This window comes from Eulemur rufifrons, chromosome 3, assembly GCF_041146395.1.
Source record: "Eulemur rufifrons isolate Redbay chromosome 3, OSU_ERuf_1, whole genome shotgun sequence".
In the NCBI taxonomy this organism is placed as follows: domain Eukaryota; kingdom Metazoa; phylum Chordata; class Mammalia; order Primates; family Lemuridae; genus Eulemur; species Eulemur rufifrons.
The window spans coordinates 53207684-53228189 of record NC_090985.1 but is presented as its reverse complement, the minus strand read 5'-3'; the positions used below and the strand labels follow the sequence as shown (position 1 = coordinate 53228189).

The following is a 20506-nucleotide window of genomic DNA, read 5'->3' as shown; positions in this document are numbered from 1 at the left end:
CATTCAAATGAGGGAACCAAATACTCTGGCTGCCCTATGGGGAAGGATCAGTTGGAAGGCTGCGGATGTGGTTCAGGAGGGAGATGGTGGCAGCCTGGCATGCAAAATGGCAATAGACTTGGAAGGAATTCGAGACATAATAAAGATGGGGATGTAATAAACATTGATGGGAAAACAAGGAATATTTAAATAACCAAGTAGATATTAATGTTATTTGACGCCAGGGGAAAAAAAAGAATGTCTTTGTTTCCCTATTTAAATAGTGAACTTCTTAGGGATAAGGGAGACATTTCCTTTTATCCTCAACAGGAACAGTCCAACAAGATGGTAAAGAAAGAAAAGAAAAATTAACAGCTTGAGGTGATATGGCCAACATCATCTTAGAATCGGTACACTGTTCTAGGGAACAGCTGGCAATGAGATCAAGAGCCTCACGTTTCCATCTCGATGGTTAAGAGCATGGCTGAGTCAGATGCCTGGGTAGGAATTCTAGCTCTACCACTTACTAGCTCTGTGCCCTTGGGCAAATTATTTATCCTCCGGTGCTGCAGATTCTTCATCTGTAAGATGGGAGGAAAATAGGTCTACGTCACAAGGTCGTCTGAAGATTAAGTAAGATAACATGTAGCAGTAAGAACTGGATTCAGAGTGCGGAGTGCTCACCATCACACAACGGAACCCCCGTAGCCGTAAGAACTGGGAGGCGTGTGGCCTGGGTGGCACTCAGACTGCCTGCTCAGGCCTCGGCCTCTGTGCGTAAATAATTTTTCATATAAAAAAATAAAAAGTTAAAAAATTAAGAAAAGAACTATGTTTGGCACATAGTAAGTGCTCAATAAATGTAAGGATTATAGTATATTGTTATACCTAGTTCTGCAAATGATTCTTAAGGAAAAAAAGATGTTTAAGAATGTTCATAGCAGCATTAATACAAAAACTTTTTAATACCAAGATGTTTAGCTATCCAACAATAAGGAAATTTTAAAGTTTTATGTTGAATAACGTATGATGCAGACATTCTAAATAATGTCATTAAAATAGATAATAGGTGCTTCTGATATATTAAGTTTCAAAATTTTATATTTATGTAGAAGAGGCAAAACATCTAGAAGGATAAAAACCAAAATTTTTTTTTTTTTTTTTTTTTTTGAGACTCTGTCTCACTCTGTTGCCCGGGCTAGAGTGAGTGCTGTGGCTTCAGCCTAGCTCACAGCAACCTCAAACTCCTGGGCTCAAGCGATCCTCCTGCCTCAGCCTCCCGAGTAGCTGGGACTACAGGCATGCACCACCATGCCCGGCTAATTTTTTGTATATATATATTTTAGTTGTCCATATAATTTCTTTCTATTTTTAGTAGAGACGGGGTCTCACTCTTGCTCAGGCTGGTCTCGAACTCCTGACCTCGAGCGATCCACCCGCCTCGGCCTCCCAGAGTGCTAGGATTACAGGCGTGAGCCACCACGCCCGGCCAAAACCAAAATGTTAATGGTGTTCATCACTGAGTGAAAAGATTATTAGTAGTTTTACTTTCTTCATGGTGATGTTTTCTTTTTCAGATTTCCAACAATGAATAGATTATGGGTTTATATTCTTTAAAAACCTGTAGTATATGGCTTTTTAAAAAAATCAACTACTTATACAAAGACAATACAGTTTTTACCATTTGCTTCCAAGACAAAACAGCTAAATATCTCAATGTAGGGGGTCTATTGCCAAAATAACTTTCAAAAACTAAATTGAAAAGGAGAAGGTATATAAAGGACATAAGCTATCGGCCCTGAGTAATGGCTATAGCTCATTTGCTCTCTTACTTTAAAACTTTATGCAGGGCAGGGCATGGTGGCTCACATCTGTAATTCTAGCACTTTGGGAGGCCAAGGCAGGAGGATCACTGAGTCCAGGAATTTGAGACCTGGCAAGTTTGCACCTGGGCAACATAGCAAGACCCCATTTCTAAAATTATATATATACACACACATATATATGCCAGGCATGGTGGAATGTGCCTGTGGTCCCAGCTTTTCCAGAAGCTAAGGCAGGAGGATCGCTTGAGCCCAGGAGTTTGAGGTTACAGTGCACCATGACAACTTCACTGTACTCTACTGGGCAACAGAGTGAGACCTGTCTCAAAAACAAAAACCAATCAAACAAAAAACACTATGCAGGCTGAAGAGAAAAATTTCATTCTGTTCTATTTCCTGGCTTGCCATATAAGCAATTTCTTCTATCTGCAATACTTTTTACTCTCTTGAAAATATTATGATGGCACTTCACTAGTAAGAAAAGCACACACCTACAGTGTTCTATTACTCCAGCAACAGGTTTATGAGCCACATGTTACATGTTATATATTCTTAATGCTTATGTTCAAAACTTATAACAAGCTCTTTAATTTAGTCCTTTCAATAGGCATTTATGTGAGTTAAATTTGACTTCACTAGATAGTAAAATTAAGTGTACATATTATAGGTATCATTCAATGGATCATATAAAAACTATGCCAATGGTAACTTGAAGAGTAACAATGAGCTAAGGTTTTAAATGAAGGAAAGATTTCTGTAATTAGACACAGCAACAGCAAATAACCAGGAGGAATGGTAATTTAAAAAAAAAAAAATACTTTACTGTCATGTAACCACAGAAGACATGTAATCTGTAGGCCCTTTCTTTACATGTCTGTACGTTAAAGACTGCACAGCAAAAGACAGGCCATTGATGGGCTAGGAGAGCCTGTTCTAAGTGGCTAGCTGCCATGCAGGTCAAGCTTTGTGAAAACTTTAATCCTTCTCAGGTGACGTTACTTGTATTCTACAACATCCCGTTGATCTCCTCAAATATTTTCCTTCCTCTCCTCTTTAAGCCTTCCAGAGGGTGTTTAAGTAGCACAAAGTACTGTTTTTCTACCCAATGAGCCTCAGATTATACCCTGCTGAAGCTGCTGTATGTTCACTTAGTAGCTTCTCTGAAAGCTGTTAACAGAAAACATTATCAGAAGATGTCTAATAGAATTCAGGTTTGCCAGAAGGTTTGCATTTCATTCCCTTTAGCAAAAGCCAAAAAGTTTTTTTTTTTTTTAATGTCATCCTACCACTACTCTTTCAGTAAGTGGAAACTGTTGGAAGACTTCACCTCTTCCATCTGACAGACAATGGCTCAACACAAATCAAACCATTTTATTCACGTGTAGTGAAGTCAACCCACTGCCCCAGCAAACATGTATCAACTCCTTTTTCTGAAAATCAGCAATTAAAGGGGAAGAATTAAGTTTATTGCCTGCTTTTCCTATAAGAACTGTGTTTCATAGTAACAACATATCTACTGTTGAAGAAAAAAAAATTTTAATAGAAGGATTTCAGCTAATAAATGTGGAAGGAATAAAAAAAAAAATCACTATTTTGCAACCCCTAATGAAACTGATGATTCAGACAGACATCATCAGTGGAAGAAACCGTTAGATGAAAGGCTAATGGGAACCTTACAATGGAGGGATCAGGCCGGTACTACATGAACCCCACGGTTAATCTTAGCATCAGCAGGAATGGCATAACAAGACGTTGTGTGCTTCCTGATGTGATGTAATAGGAAGCACTCAGCATCACCTGTGAGGTGTTCTAGCCAGAAGAGTTGAACCTGAATCTAATTAAACCTTCAAGGAGAACTTCCAGTTAACAGAAAACATAGAAGAAAAAGCAGCAAGTTAAATGATCCCAATAGGGAGGAAATAGAAAAATGTTAGACATTCTACAGAAAATTGACTAGTTTTTTTCAATAAGTCAATGTTATGGAAAAATGGGTGGGAAGGAAGTATTGCTCTAGAATCAAAGGAACTTGAAAGACATACCGACCAAGTGCAATGAGTGGGTGTTATCTGAATGCTGATTCATACAGACCAGCAGTAAGACATTTGGGGCAATTTGGGAAATCCATTACATACTGATTATCAAGAGGTGTTACCAAGGAATAACTAGCTTTGTTAGGTATGTTAATGACATTGTGGTTTGGTGAGAAGATCTATATTTATAAAAAACTGCCTTCAGAAATATGCAGGAGGCAGGTACAATGGCTTATGCCTGTAATCCCAGCATTTGGGGAGGCTGAGGTAGGAGGATCACTTGAGGCCAGGAGTTCAAGATCCTGCTTCTATCAAAAAAAAAAAAAAAAAAAAAACTTAGCTGGGCATGGTAGCACATGCCTATAGTCCTTAGCTACTCAGGAGGCTGAGGAAGAAGGATCGCCGGAGCCAAGGATTCCAAGGTTACAATGAGCTATGGCTGTACCAGCTCTTGTGACAAAATGAGACCTTGTCTCTTAAAAAAAAAAAAAAGAAAAAGAAAAGAAAAAAGAAAAAATAGGGTGAGATGTCATAATGTCTGAGATTTTCTTTACAACATTTCAGCCAATAAGAAGTAGAACAAAATAAAGAACAGTTAAAGTGACTGTGGCAAAAATCTCAGTAGCTGTTCAATCTGGGTAATTGGTACATAGGGATTCGTTATGTTAATCTACTTTTTTGTATGTTTGAAAAATTTCACAATACCTTTAAAAGAATGTTCTTACTAGCCCTTTATACCTAGTACACAAGTATGAACAGACCAAGCCTCTCAGTAATGCTAATATTTGAGATTACTCAAAATCAGAGGGGACTAGTTTAAGACACCTCTAACACCAGAAGCCATGCATAGTAGACAATATTGAGATTGCGGTAATGCTCCACAAAGGGTGCTAACAGCTCTTAGAGGGCAGTGAATAGAAATGGTTTTAGCCGATTCAATAGAAAACAGCTAAACTAAATGTTTGGCTTCAGCTGAAAGAGATGAATAGCAGGAAGCCAATATGCAGCATAGATTTATTTGAAGAAGTAATAAACATGTTCAGGTGACTCTTTGGATTCATGTAGTTTCATAGAACTTCAGAGGTGGAAGGGAACTTGAGGTTACCTACTCCTAATACTATACACTTATAAACCATGTCTAAAGCATCCTCACTCTCAGGGCCACCATGTGCAGAAGTCCAGGGAAGGACCATTAATACCATCCTTCCTTCATGTGCAGTACGCAATCTGTGTAACTATGTGCAGTGGTCCTACCTCTATCAATCATTCTACTTCTATTGCCACTGTTACTTGTTTTACTACTAATAATTATGATATTATAACAACAACAATATTATTTCTTCCACAGCATCATTGTGAAAATGAGGATTTAAAGGACTATGGGGTCTGAAGGAAATAGTATTTTTATGAGTTGCATTGTGTACTCCAAAAAGATGTGTTAAAGTCCTAATACCTAAGACCTGTGAACGTGACTATTTGGAAATAGGATCTTTGCAGACGTAACCAAGTTAACATTAGGTCGTTAAGGTGGGCCCTAATCTAATATAACTGGTATTCTTAGAACAGAAACAAAACCAGAGAGAAGACAGACACGTGAAGATGGAGGCAGAGGCTAGAGTTATGCTGCCACAAGTCAAGGAACACCTGAGGCTATAGAAGCTGGAAGAGACAAGAAGCCTCCTCCTCTAGAGTCTTAGAGGGAGCATGAACTTGCTGACATCTTGATTGTGGACTTCTAGCCCCCAGAACTGTAACAAATTTCTGTTGTTTTAAGCCATCCAGTTTGTGACCCTTTGTTACAGTGGCCCTAGGAAACTAATATAGTATCACATGTGCTGCCAATACACTTCTGAAAGTGATGACATCTAGAATGAATGGAACATAAGTAAGTGTGGACTGGGGGCCTCCAGCTGCCTTGTTCTTGAATCTAGGTAAGTATTTCTCTTCATGCAGCCAATGTTTTTTGCAACTACATCACATCACAACCTCAGAATGAGTCAAAGAAAAAAGAAATCAATGAAACTCCCTGTTTCCAAGATCCTATTCTTCCATAGTTGGTTCTTTGATCTTAAAGAATAAACTCTACATTTTTTTGGTTAAGATTTCATTTGTAAATTCATCCTGTCATTCCCAGGCATTGAGATATTTTTTAACCAGTTAGCCAGCATTTTAAATGTCCTGTTCAACTTCATATTGTGCAAAAGTACCATCTGTTTTCAGCCAAATCATTAACAAAATATTGTTCCAAACAAGGCTGAAGGCAGGGTCTTTTATGACACCTGAGGATTCTCTCAAAGTGAGCATCAATCCATTATTCACCACCCTCTGCCAAATGTAATTCAAGTAAGCAACATAAAATGATATACATCCACTTCTCTACCTTGTCCATAAAGATTTTTAAGCCTCTTATGCTTTCATACATGCAAGATATTATTAAGTTTCTGTCAAATACTTCTTTATCTTCCAGTCTAGTAACCCATTAAAGAAAGCAAACTATCTGTGTGGCATAATCCATTTGGTTAAAGTTGTATTAAAATCTCAGAGCTTCGTATAATGAAACATTACACAAATTGACCCCATGGTCATGTAAGAATTGAGATATATGCCCAAATTCAATAGTATTATTTATCGCTGAAGTTTAGAATGATGATGCAGAATCTAAAGTAGCAATTGTGTTTAGTGTCCTCTCTTTAGGAAGGACAAAGTCTTATAATTTGAGTTCAAATATCTGTCAACAAGAATGTATATTAAAGTACCTATTAGAAGCAACATGCATTACAGATGTTCACATAATGGCTCTTAGAGTGAATGGTCCTTGGAGTCCTCTACAGTCAATGCAGTCACCTGATTTACAACACTCAAGAGATGCTCTCTGCTACCAGAAAATGGCAGTTTTCAAAATAAAAGATTCCAAAGAAGGGTCTCTTCCATTAGTGAACAGTTTCCTAAATATAAATCTTAATCTTCTTTATGAAATATCTTCATTTTGCCTTAACTCCAAAAAGTGGAATAACTCACATCCTTTCTCCACATGACAGCCCTCAAATATCTGAAGAAGTGATCTTGTTCCTGCTCTTTCTTCTTTTCCCTAGGTCCAGCCTCTACCATTTCTTCAAACCTTTCTCTCTGAATTCAACTAAAGGATGACTGCTTGATGTGTAGAAGCTTGCCAAGGCCTTTAGAACAGTTATTATTCACTTGAATGGCTTTCAAATTAAAGTGATTCAAAAGCTGCAAAAAAAACTAATTATCTTTCCTTCTGCATTGGAAACAGTTACGTTACACTAAACTGATGATTTTGTACAATTATTCTTCACGAGTTAGTTTTGGAGCTCTAGATCAATTTTCAGGATAACACTTAAGAGAGGGGACACAGAAGAACTTTCATAATTGACAGGATTCAGTCAAGAATTGCATCAGCCACTGCATGACGTATCGACCGCCAGGAGTGGTGCAAATGGCTTCTCTAACTCCACAACAAACTAACCTCAACCCACTAATGGTGCTTCTGGGAACCACAGCTGTCCACTTATCAGACACTAGTGGTTTTCAAAATACTTATTCTCCCGACCCTAACAAACTTTCTGTACTAGAGAAAGGGGAAGGAGGTTGGCCACAAGATAACTTTCATGGGTGGAAGGAATGCTATGGGTGGACAACTTTGATTTATTTTAAATTAAATAGATATCAAGGATCCTTGGATAAATAAAATTTAAACCAATTTACTCATTCCATTTACCCAACTCACAGCTGTACTTATTGTTTCCTCCTATCTACTTAGAAAAGCCCAGAATACATAAGTCCCTCAAAATTCCCTATAAACCTGACCCTTAAACATATATACACCCTTAAAGAAAGTAAACTTCTAAAACATCAAGAAGCAAGTGTCAAAATGAGCATTAATTTTAATAAAGTATTCTTCCACCTATAAGAACTACCCAAAGGACATGACAAGTCAAGGACTAGGACTACCTTAATGTAATGACTATTCAGGTATGGTAACCTAGGAGCCCAGGAGCAATTCTTCCCAATCCACTAGGACATCAAAGGTCTCTCATTCAGGTTAGAGTTTTCAAAGACCTTCTATGACAGTGGAAGAGCTGAGAACAACAAATACTGCAGTTCGCCCAAAGGGTTATATTTTGGGGAGTGGGTAGAGAATATGTCATTTGGTCAGATTCAACTATGATTCACTACACTTCATGGAGAGAGCAGAGCAGGTTTGCCAGCTGAACCAGTGGGATAAAGCAAAGTCTTCAAAGTCTTGGGGGGGAAAATGTGATTAAATGTGCAGGTCAATGATGACATAGCACAAATCCCTCAAAGTTAAAAGCCTGCTTTTGACTACCAGAAAGAGGCATTAGAGCACAGCATGTGAGGTGAATCACAATGAGGTGCCAGAGAATTTTTAAACCCTAGGACTTTATTACACAAGGAAGAAAGAACTTTTTTTTTTTTTAAGTCAAACTTTGGATTTTCAAAATAAGATCAATTTCCACTATTTGCAAAAGGCTAAAATCCATCGAAAGAAATAGGACTCTCCATAAAGAATAAAGAATTTGTAAAACAATTGGGAAGGACTAGAGTCATTTGGGCAACTTTAAACTTTACCATTTGCTTAAATTTTTAGGCATGCATTTATGGAAAACATTTAAATTTTTAAAAACCTGATGTTTTCCAAAGGGGCTGTAGAAGCTGGAATCTACTTGCAGGTTAATGAATGCAACCTCTAGCTTTAATATCTGTCTCACCAATATTAAAACTGTGAGGTTGGTTAAGTTTGCCTTTTGGTGAGGTCTTGTCAAAAGGAGATAAGGGACCCAAACCAGAAATGCTCAGTAAGACTGAAACTTCTTTCTATTTGTTCCTTTTTTCTCTGTGATGACATCAAGATGATCACAGTATCAATGGAGAGAACAGAGCAGGCTTGCCACCTGAACCAACGCGACAAAGCAAAGCAAGCACAAATCCTACAGAACTAGAGAACAAAGCACAAGGAAAAGAATGCAAAGTGTGCCCTCTATCGGTCTGTGTGTTTTAATTGCTGAGGTGGTTGGTTGACAAGTTGTATCCAGCAACAGGTGAGAGACTAAAGCCATCATTGTGCAAAAATTCTAAAATGTGCCGACATAGAAGCAAGGATCTAGCAGAAGCCCACTTGGCCGGAATTGAAGAGTGCTAAGCCCCGGTTCTGACCATTCTGTGAACTGGCAGCATGATACATCAAGTCACATCACTGCCAGCCCTGGATGTCACCAGCTGAAAAATTACAACAGCTATTTCTAAAACTACAAATTAACTGTTTTGTTAATGAGATAAAAATTAGACCATATGAGAAGTTTTAACAAAACCCCTATACTGTGTATTTATTTTGTACTTTTATAAACTCTTCAGGGGGATGGAGAGGAGAATTTAACAATTACTGTCTCTGAGTAGAGGATTACTTGCCAAGCAATTATTTACTGAAATAAATCTTGAAATGGTGCTTCCAACGTGACCACATATCATTAAGCACACACATGACAAATGGCCGGAAAACCCACACAAAGAGAATAAACTTTTAGAAAACAAATATCTAATGTCAATGTGAGGCAGCCATTTGGCATCATGGTAATTAAAAATGTCTACCTCCTATTCTTTAACCAATGCTTCTTAACCTGTTGAAAGAGATGAACCTTGGACCACTTTGAGGCTGTAGTGAAAGCTCTAGATCTTGTCCCTACAAACCAAAAAGAAACAGAAAAATGTTTTCTCCTAATTTCAGGAGGCTTACAAAAACCCTAGCCCCACCTTTGGACCGCAAGTTAAAAAACCCTGCCCAAAAAACTGCTGAGCAGGGTAACCTCTATTTTATAAGTTCTCTTACTATACGTCAGCAGGAGATAAAAATTGAAGAGGTTTTAAGTAAAATATAAAGGTTTTTGCCAAACAACTAGATAAGGGGAAAAGCTTACCTATTATTAGTTTCTCCTTAGCGTAAAAATAAAGATATTTAATAGCTTTGCTCTAACCTTTGTTGGTTATTCTGATATTGTAAGATATGTGTAAACATAAAGTGCATATATAGCCATACCTACAAACACATATATAGATATGAACACAAGTACAAGTGCGCCACATGTTTGTTCTGGCTACTGCAGTATCAAAAATGAGATTTCCATAACTCAAATACAAGAATGACCAAAAAAATTTACCAAGTATGTCAATTTTGACTAAAACACACTTATGGTCTACTCCTCAATTACTACACTCCCTTGGCCTTCAGTTATTTAATATCAGTTACTTTATTAGCATAATTATGAGTTGTAGGAATTCCAAGTCTCAATAAAATCTCTGGTCTGAGACTTTTGAATGGGTTCAAAGGTGATTTCTTTTGTTTTTTGTTTTTTTAGATTAATGTTTATGTTAAAAGCTTTCTGTGTACAAGAAAAGCCAGTGAATTCAGGAGAGTTTGATTCTAGCTCCCTTCCACTTAACTGTTAGTTTTTACAACCACACATCATGTCAGTAAGCAGCTCACCTTCCTTGTAAGTCAAACAGGTCCCGCCTCCTTCAAAGGGCAGTGAAATGTCAGTGTTCTCCTGGAAAGCACTACGCAGAAAGAGCTACGTGGTCTCTTCATACCTACAGAACTTGTTCTAAAATACACGCAAACACACACACACAAACTTGAGTCTCTCATGGGTATGTTCACATAGCTACATTAAAGTCATAAGTATAAGAATAACTCAGATTTTTTTTCTTGTACTATCTATGTTATTGATATGAATATATTTTTAGAAACTAAATACCACCTTGTCCTCTAAAATTTTTCATATGGGCAATGTGTTTTGGGAATGAGAATTCCTTATTTTCCCTTTCTCTAGAAGCATTTTTAAAAATATAGGTTACCCCTCCCCCTACCCTACCCCAAATTCACCTAAAGATATTTCCTAACTCAGGCCCCTGAGATTCACCCTACTCCAAAATCACCTGCCACTTGGGATACTCAATCATTCAAATAACAAGTATATGGATACACACAAACAGGCACTGGTACACTCTGCGAAATTCTGAAATTATCACAAGAAACTTCAGAATGAGTACTGGGCTGGGATGCTTTTATTTAATCATTCATTCAGACTTCAACTAGGTGCAAAGAACTTCGATTTTTTTTTTTTAAATCTCATTAAGACACCAAAATAATTGTAAGGGCAAACAACAAACTCTCATATGCAATGACTTTTTGTTGAACTACAATTTGTAGAGGAAGCCGTTTGAGGAGTACAAAGATGAAGATGTCATAATTCTGTCCCACAGACAGCTTAGAATATGATGATGAGACAACTGAAAAAATAACCAGAATAAAGGGGGAAATAAATGCCCTTTAAGAGTAGCACCAAAGGCTTAGAAAGTATCAGGGAATGATTGCCTTTGGCTTTAGAAAGGCAGGCACAAAATTCCAGGAAGGCTTCACAGAAGCAGTGGCCTTTTAGAAGCTGGGCACCACCACATGCTCAACAGCACAAGAGCATGGAAACCCATGGGAGGCCAGGAAAAGAAGTAATCTGGGGTAGCTTAAGCATATACTGCTTTCAGGGTGGTGGAAGGTTGGAAGCAGGCTGTGGTCAGACGGCGGAGACCCTGTCTGCCACCTGAAAGAGGTTGGCATTTATTAGGCAGACAATACAGAGGCCCAGGTTTGTTAGCAGAGAAGTAACATGATCAGATCTGTGGTGGAGAAAAATTAGATGTGGCAACAGTGTAAAGGATGGAGCAAGGAAGAAGTAGATGCTGGAGGATGAGTCATCTATGAGGGCCTGAGTTAGGAAATACCTTTGGGAATGGAAAGGATGGGATGGATATAAACTCCCTAACCTGGTATAGCCTAAGCAATAACGACCTGATAAAAGAGGCAACAGAAAAGTCAAAGTGGGTAGTGAGGTTTCCAACCTCAGCACATAGAAAGTCCATGAATAGAAATAAGGAACACAAGTCAGAGGAACACATTTGGAAATGCGCAGAGAAGATGAATTGTCAAGTTGAGTGTACATGGAATATTTCACACAGCAGTAGCTGTGAAATCTGAGTGTAATATGATCTGAAGCTCAAGAAAAAAAGTTGAGGCTAGAGTTGATGGACTATGTGCAAATAATGGTTGAAGAAAGAGGGATGGGTAAAATCCCCCAAGGAAAAGAATAAAGGTGAAAAAATACTAGTCTACACCTACTCTGAATGAGAAAAATCAGAGAATGGGCAGAAAGTAGGAGGCAAAACTCAAGTGTAGTGCAGTAGCCAAAGGAAGAGACTTTCTTTGGACAGGGGTGACATGTGCAGAAGAATGAGTAACGGGGACTGCAATGACACTGGAGTTGGCAATGAGGCGAGTGTGGAATATGGATGACAATTAAGAAACCCCTTTCAGAAATCTCTGCACCTTCAGCTCGATTTTTGCTATGAATCTAAAAAACAAAGCCTAATTTAAAAAGCAAAAAACTTTTACAGAAGAGGAAATCCTTTTAGTAAAAGGGTGAAGGTAGAAGCCAGACTGTAACATATTGAAGAGTGAATGACACAGGATTTTCAAAAGCAAGAAAAGAGAAGAGAAGTGAATAAAAGGGGAAGAGACCAGAAAGCAATGTGAGGAGGGAAGAAATTAAGAATTTGAGGATTAGAAGAACAGCAGCATGCTTGGGAAAAAAAAAAAAAGAGGTAGCTGATAGAAAAAGGTCTTAGAAGAGAGAAGAACAGGTAAAAGGCAAGCCTTGGAAAGAGCAAAAACACTATCCTTATTCATTCTTATTTTCCTCCTCCCCCATCTTTTCATCCGAAAAAGATGAAAAGAAGGTAGAGACTGGAAAAAAAGGAGTGAAAATATTTTCATCCTGAATACCCAATCCTCCACAATTGCACTATCCTCTTGCCACACTCTCTACATGCGCACACATACATGTGTATATATATATATATCTCCCCTATTATATAATTATATACCTTATATATGTACTTTAGTGTTAGCACCTTATTTATTCCAGCTGAAAATATGGAAATTTACAAATACAGACATGCTACGCTGTCTTCATCTAGTGATCAACCCTTGATTGCTGCAGTTAATGGGGGAAAAAATAATAAACCTCATGTCATCTCGAAAAAATACAGAAAATTTAAAGCTATTGTCATCCCAAAGCTTACCACCTCCTTTTAGAAGTATGGTTATTAAGCATTATGTCAAAAGATCTGTCTGTCATCTATTTCCTGGACTTGGGATGGATAAGAGTACTTTTGTCCAGGGAAGAAAAAGTGGCTTAAAGGCAGTCAGTTGGAAGGAAAGGGGCAGAGGTACCCTGGATAATCTATGAACTGGCCAGTTAGTCTCTAAATAAATCAAGAAGTGGTTTTGCATTAAGGAATTAGAAGTGTCATTTCCAACCTGTGGTTTCTGCAAATACTGGATGCTATCCAAGCTGGATTTTAAAAGCAGATAAAGCCAGAGACTTAAGGGAATGTCACCTATTCTGAATCACTTCCAAATTTCAGTGGCAAAATACGATGTTGATTTGGGCACAGCAACTTTCTGACCTCCCTGCACTGGTAAGACACTGACCAGAAAAATTTGTACAATTATGCTAGGAAAAAAGCAGCCAATTAAAGAAGAAAAGAAAGAACATGTTTATGTTGCAAAGTTAAACATCACATCAGCTTTTCTGAAATACTTTGGAACTTAAAGGAAGCAAGCATACAAAATGTATTTTGTAACATTTTCATTTAAGTGTAGGTTAATATGTTCCATGTGCCATTTTGTATTTTGAAATATCGCAAATTACTTAAAAGTACTTGTAAAAAACAAACGTCTCCAAATCTCTTCATTAAATTTTTAAAAATACAAACACTAATTTAGCTCTGTAAGGTTTAAGAGAAAATGTTTATGTTTCTTCCAACCTCAATTACCAGAAACACACCACACTACTTGTGATCAACACTTCATGTTCGTGGAAGAAGCCAAATCTAATTTTGTGAAAATGAGAAATTATGGAGGAAGGAGAAGCCAGGGCTTCAGTACAGAAAAGGCTACAGCAGGAAACACTTGTCACAGCACGCCCCCTACCATCGGACCACCAGAAACACCAATTGTATGTTTGGAAGTCTTGCTGCTTTTAGAGAGTTTTATCAAGAAGTTTTTATAAATCCCTTGTTAAAATATAACTAGGCATATAAACAGAATGAAGGAGATACAAGATTAAGTTATTACATACCAAGCTCAAGAAATTCCAGGAGACCACAAAAAAGTTGTGATTTGTCTAGCCACTTTTCAGTAATTCAGCCTGAAACGGGGCTTACAACCATTCCAAAAAACAAAAGTAATCAATTCATTTGCCATATAAATAAATCATAAGAGGTCTCGAGAGAGACATAACAGTGGGGTTAACAGTAGCTAATAAGGACTATATTCTGAAGGGGGGGTGAGGGGGCCAAGAAATCTTAATACTGTTACCTACAGACAAAACATGAGTTGTCAATCAGCTTTTCAAAATGTTGGCAGGTGTCTCCCCTCTAAAAAGATATTCGTTCTCAGGGCTGTATTGTCTTTGTGCCTAATTGAAAAACTTATTGCAGCTGGTCCCCATTAGTGATTATCAAATCCATTATTTATGTTATGGTTTTGTTTTCAAACTAAGGGGAAGAAAAAGTGGTAGGTGAGTAGTGGTGTTGTCTATGATGGTCTCCCCCATACCAACAGTTTTGTCCAAAAGCAGAGAAGGTCAACATTCTATTTTCTCAATCCTCTGGCTATATTTCAAAATAAAATATAGAGTTAAATGATATAGCTGCTCTCTATTCCAGACTGGATGCAATTGATTTTAACTGACTAAATTATCTGATCTCTGCCAAGAATTTTATTTCATTAAGAAAATGATATTATGGAGCATCTGAGATCATAGAGCAGACTAAATATAATGCCAAAGGAGTTCTGAGAATGCTCCACAGTGAAGGTTTGATTATTTGCAGATGGAATATGAAGGAAAAAAAAAAAAGAAAAAGAAAAAAGAATCAGGTCCCAGGGGTAAGCCTAACCAGTCCTGGTACCACTGCTGCCTACATCGTAGCACAAAGCCAAGAAAATAACTAATCTTTTAAGCTACAACACCTTTTTTTAAAGTACTAATCACTTTTCTTCCTAGAAAATATTTAACTGCCACTATCCAAAACAAAGGGGAAAAGGGAAAAATGTTGGTACCACAATAGGCTCCAGCATGTCAACTGTCACTGCTGACATGATTTGGCTAGTAGTCAAGCATTCACCAAGGAACTAATTTAAATCAATCTTTTTGGGGAAAGCCAATTGTTTGGTATGCACAACAATTGGTGCAGGATCAATCAGTGAACATGAGATCAATTAAAACCAGCTTAAGTTTGTGAAGAGGGACAATTCACACAACTCGAGTTAGATCTCTATTCATTTCAGTGTTCTCACAATGTGATCCTTAAGCTTCCTTGCAAAGTAGAAAAGCTACTATCACCCTACACTGTCTAGCCAGGCCTTTAAGTAGTTCCACTTTTAATTAAAAACACAGTGCACCCATTGTTAGCACAGATAGTGTGGTCACTTTTAAGGACCACAGTTATTTTAGCCAGAAACTTGGGATTTGGGAAGGGACATCTGTTGAGAAAGAAGAAGAAGAAAAAAAATACTTAGATTTTTTTTTTTTTTATGCTCTTACCAATTTACATGTACTTGAAAGCATTTGAATTTTATTAAATCGAAAGGTTGGTTTGGCAAAAGTTTCTAGAGTTTAGAGTTGAGTTTCTAAATTTCACCGCTTGTGGATGTGGATGGTAATTATTTACAAGAGATTTTGCTAAAAGCAAGCTTTGAAATAAATAGGTTCTGCCTCAGATACCTAAGAAGGCACAGGCAGACCCTTACGGGATGGCACTGCGGAGAAACGCGTGCAGTATCCCTTCTGGCCGCAGGAGCGCTGTAATGTCATTCTCCAAACGGCATCTCCGCATTAAGTTCCACTAAAACAATACGCTTGATTCTTCTCCACTCAACCACAGTGGAACAGGCAGTGTGGATCAGAAAGCGATCACTGAATTAGTAAGTCATCCAACAAACAAGAATTTAGCAGAGGGTTTTAGATATTTCTGTATTTTGCAAACTTTGAGCACTTTAGTTGTTTCAACTGAACAGAGAGCAGTTCTGCTTTATAAAAGGAAAAGCCTCTCCACACACTTCTGACCACAGTGTAATCAAAAATTGCCGGCTCTCCCGAATAATACCTCGAAAGAAAATAATGGGGTGGGAAAAGGAGCCCGGGGGAACTGGGGGACGGAGAAAAGAGACTTTTTCAAGACAAGTATCAATATCAAGTTCTCTGGGAAGAAATTTCTCCCTAATGGTTTTGTGTGTGTGTGGAATAATTTCTGAAAATAAGCAGCATTTTCCAAATGTCAAAAATGAGAGAGGCAGAGAGAGGTGGGGGGATCCTTCTTACAAACCGCACTCGCGCACACACAGCTACAGCTGGAGAGCAGAGAATACGGAAGTCGCACACCATCAGTTATCTGGAGCTCTGCCCTCGGGTGGGCCAACCTCTGACTCTACCTGTAGGCAAGCACAGCATAAGGACGTCCTAAAAAGCCAAAAAAAAAAAAAAAAAAAAAAAAAGACTGGAAAAGCCCTCTTCAAAATCTGGATGCAGGACCGACCGGAGATTACATAAAATGAACTCTAAACAAATCACATCACAGGTCGAGTGAGACGTTTATTGGGGGTAGGGACGGAAATCAAGATGTATGAACCTTGCAACAAATTCTAACTGCGCAAAAGTTCTAACTGCTGGACGAAGACAGCTCTCGCCAGGTACCTGCAAGGGGCTGCTGCGCACCTTCCCTGCGCAGGTAATTCAATGTGCGCGTGGTTTATGTTTAAATCCCCCAGAATACGTAACTGTGCCCAGCAGCCCTTCCCCTAAAATGCAGTTGGATTAGCTGCAGCCTCAGCAGGACTCGGAGGCAGAAATGCGCACACACTAAATCTGTGGGAAACCAGTTCTCTGCAACCTTTCTAGAGGCTTCCACTCGCCTTCCCTGCTGCGCACAAAGTGATGGAGAGGGAGGGAGCGGTCAAAAAGCCGCAAGTGCATTTCATTGAGAACAGAAATCTTTCTCCAAAATAGCTGCTTTTGAGGGAAGCAAATGGAGGAAGCAAAGTGGGGCCTGTTTTAAAAACATCACTCGGCAGGCGAGCGTGCCCCAGAAAATCTGCGCATGAGTTGCCGCTCAATTCAGAAAGTTCCCGTCTCCTCTCAGGTTCCAGAAAAAGAGATCAATGTTGCTCTCTTTCCTAGAAGGGTAGGTCCTCCCCCTCAACTTAATACACCTTCGCAGCTCACACACACACACACAGACACACACACACGATACTAGGCCTGGATTTGGGGCGCACGTGGGTGGGGAAGGTAAAGACAGACACCCATAGGGAAGATGGTCAAGAGGACACAAGGAGAGAATAAGAAAAATGAATGCCAGATAAGAAATGCGGCCGAAAGAGAAGAGTTGAGGAGGAGCAGCCGGGAGGCGAACGCGGGTGGCGACCGCACGACTTAGCCAGGAGTGCCAGCTACACGCCCGACTCACTGGGCTCCCAGCGCGTCTCGCTCCCGCGTCCCGCGCCTACTAACGACTGAGCATTGTGCATAGCTCCGGGCCCTAAAAGTAAGGACTGGTGGCCCGCAAAAACTGGGGTAGAGAGCATGTCCTGCCCACCTGAGCACCCAGAGCCAGGGCGCGAGTGAGCGCCGCGACAGCCCACCCACTCCCGGACCCCACGCACCTTCGGCAGAGGGTGACCCACCTCGCTTACTGCGTCGCCATCGGTTGCCTTGGCAGTGGCTGTAATCCATACAGTTCAGAATGATGAGGGCAAAGGAGAAAAGGCGAAACTGCATCTGGACGGTCGGGCGGGAGAGAGACGCCTCTCAAAGTCGGGGAACTGGAGGGCTCATCCAAGGAGCCGGCGCCGGCCGCGCTGCTGGGGAGGACTCCGGAGGGAGAGTCGCCACTAGCCCCGGGCCGCACCGGTCAGTTCAGCACGATCAGCATCTCTCCGCCGCGAACCTGAGAGATGAGGAGCGAGAAACAGGGTGGGTGGAGAATGGAGAGAGCCCGAAGAGGCAGCTGCTCCTTCGCGCGTCCCAATTTAAAGAGGGGAGGGAAGGGGGGAGCGAGCCTACCGCCTGGCACGAGCCGCGGAACAGCTTAATCCAGAGCGCGCAGCTGCAGACGACTTGGAGAGGAAGGTGATTACAATCAGTGAATTAGCCACCGCTGCCGAGCTATGGGCTCCCACCCGGGGGGAAGGACGTTGTGTGGGCGCTCGGGGAAAGGAAAGAGCTCCAAAGGCACTGAGAGCGCGGGGTTAAAAGAGCGCTCTTGGCCCTTGGGTCCCCACGATGGGGTGCCCAAGCGCCGCGGCTGTCGCGGTGTGGGTCGCCTACCGTGCGCACGTAGGTCTCGGGCGGCGCGGCGTGCCTAGGCGCGGCTCTCCATCCCGGGCTCGGGAAGCGAGCCGCTTCGTTAGCACGTGGGCTGGGGAAAAGTTTGCGGAGACCCGCCGGGCGCTCCTGGCAGCTCTGGGATTCCAGTGGCCGCCGCGGAGTCGGCGTGCGCTGAGGGTCCTTCGGGCTGGCGGCGCCAGGCAGCGCCAGGCAGGAGCGCGGAGGAACTAGCGCGCCTGCAGCCACTGGGATGCTCTGTCCCCGCCAGCGAGTGCGATCCCGGGCGAGGGGTGCGCCCGCTCTCACTCTGCGCCCTGTGCAATTGTGCCGCTTCTTGGGCTTTCTACACGTTCCCTTCGCAGCTAAGGTTTCTCCCCTTTCCAAACTGTAGGAGACGGAACCCTACTGTGAGGCCAAAGTGATCCGAAGGGATGTGGCGAGCACACTTTCCGATGGAGATGCAGACCACCAGAGGCTCGGGATGCTTCTATAAGTAGGTGGTGCTGTGGTCCAAGGCTTCTAAGTCTAGGCTGCCTGGGAGTTCCTGGGTCCTAAAGCCAGAAACGCCTGGGTTTCCCTGAGGTCCTAAAGAACGTTGACAGCCTAACTCCAGACAAATCCCCTCCGGGCTTTCCAAGAGAGGGTGGCTAAACTGAAGAGTAGCTGGGATCAGGGGCGCCCCCTGACCTTACTGGGCCCCCGGAACCCCGCTGTTCACCCCGAAGGCATCCTCTCTGGCGCTCAGGAGTCTGTTCCAACCTTGACGCCAACCTTCCTGCAGGGGGATCTGACTGAAGGACTGATGCCTTTTCCTAAATCTTCCTTCCCAGCTGAAACTGCTGTTTCTGACAAGCAGAGTTTAAACTTGAGCAATATGCCACACCTCTGCCACTTTTTAGTTTACATCTTGGCTTTGTTTTACAGGAAGAGACGTTATTGCGGCTGAAATTAAAACGTATCATCAGTTTGAGGAGATGGATATTTCCAACGGCTTTTGCTTATCCTCCCTCTGAACTGTTATTGCTTGACTTTGTTTCTCCTCCAGGAAAACTTGCAAAAAACCTGTGCGATCCCTTGCTTGCTGTACTCAAGAAGTTGGGAGCGTGATTATTTAAAGAAAAATTTACTTCTCACTAAAGTAACTCCTCCCTCCTTTTCCCAGTTACAAAATCTTCTGAGTTAAAGTTTTAGGTGCTTTGGGTTTGGGAAAGTACTCCTTTTAACAAGTGTTACATTGAATACACATGGTGCTACCCGACTTCATTCTGGTGCAATCTTCTGTCCTGCATTCAGAACTGTGGGAAAGAATGTATTTACTCTTAGGCAAAAGATAAGAACTTATACTGCTAACCATGGCAGTTTGGATGACTATACATATGCTCACAGGTACCATGTTATTATGATAGCATGTCCTAGTATTGAAATTCCCTTTTCTATTTCTTCAGTTTCAGAAAAATGTTCAGAAATTTGGCAACTTAAGACAATCATTCAGAAACAATAAGAATATTAACATAACCATGTTTATTAACCATTCTATATTGCCAATCCATAATTATTTTACAGACATCACTATTACATAGCAATACTTATGTGCCAATAATTTCAGTGTTATTCCTTTTATGCATGCCTCAGAACACTCAAATAAATCTGAGTTGAGGTCGCTGTCCCCATTTCATAGATAAGAAAATTCAAACAGAGGTGACAAACTGCATTGCAGAAACAGTGGATCTGTTTCTCAGCTTTCTGAGTCCTTGATTTTTATCACAGAATTTGGAAGCAATTGGAAACATTTCAGCTTAGGGAGTGGCCCAGTATTTGGCATAATAACTTGATGTTCCTTGATCATCTTGATATGATGCCAAACATCTCTCCAGCATCATAAATACTAATTCCTCTCAAATATAGGCACATATGCACACAACAAATATATTGCACTTATGCTGGAGTTAAATCCATGGGAGAAAAAAAAGACTCCTCTAGATAAGCACCCTGCCTTCCTGTATAGCTTTGAGATCCATTCAAGATCAATGGTTATCAGTGTCCTTTAAAATATTTAAAGGCAAAAATAAACACAAGACCAAGCAGATCTAGCTTTACCATTAATCACCTGGGTCACTTTGAGCAATTTTCTGGATCTCAGTTTATTTGGCTGTATGTTCTGGAAATTAGACCAAGGTCTCTTTCACCTCTATCC

The 20506-nt window shown here is 40.5% G+C and overlaps 1 protein-coding gene across 3 annotated transcripts in view; it reads right to left on the bottom strand.

Moving 5' to 3' along the window:
* The window catches only part of RSPO2 (R-spondin 2), a 138639-nt gene extending 120876 nt beyond the window's left edge, over nt 1–17763 (bottom strand). For 2 of the 3 annotated variants that reach the window (XM_069466097.1, XM_069466098.1), the window contains exon 1: nt 17670–17763. In XM_069466097.1, the coding sequence (XP_069322198.1) occupies nt 17670–17763 (94 nt within the window). Of the gene's footprint in view, nt 1–17648 lie in introns of all 3 variants that reach the window. The other variant, XM_069466096.1, reaches the window with a different exon arrangement.
* Nucleotides 17764–20506: the final 2743 nt, after the last annotated feature.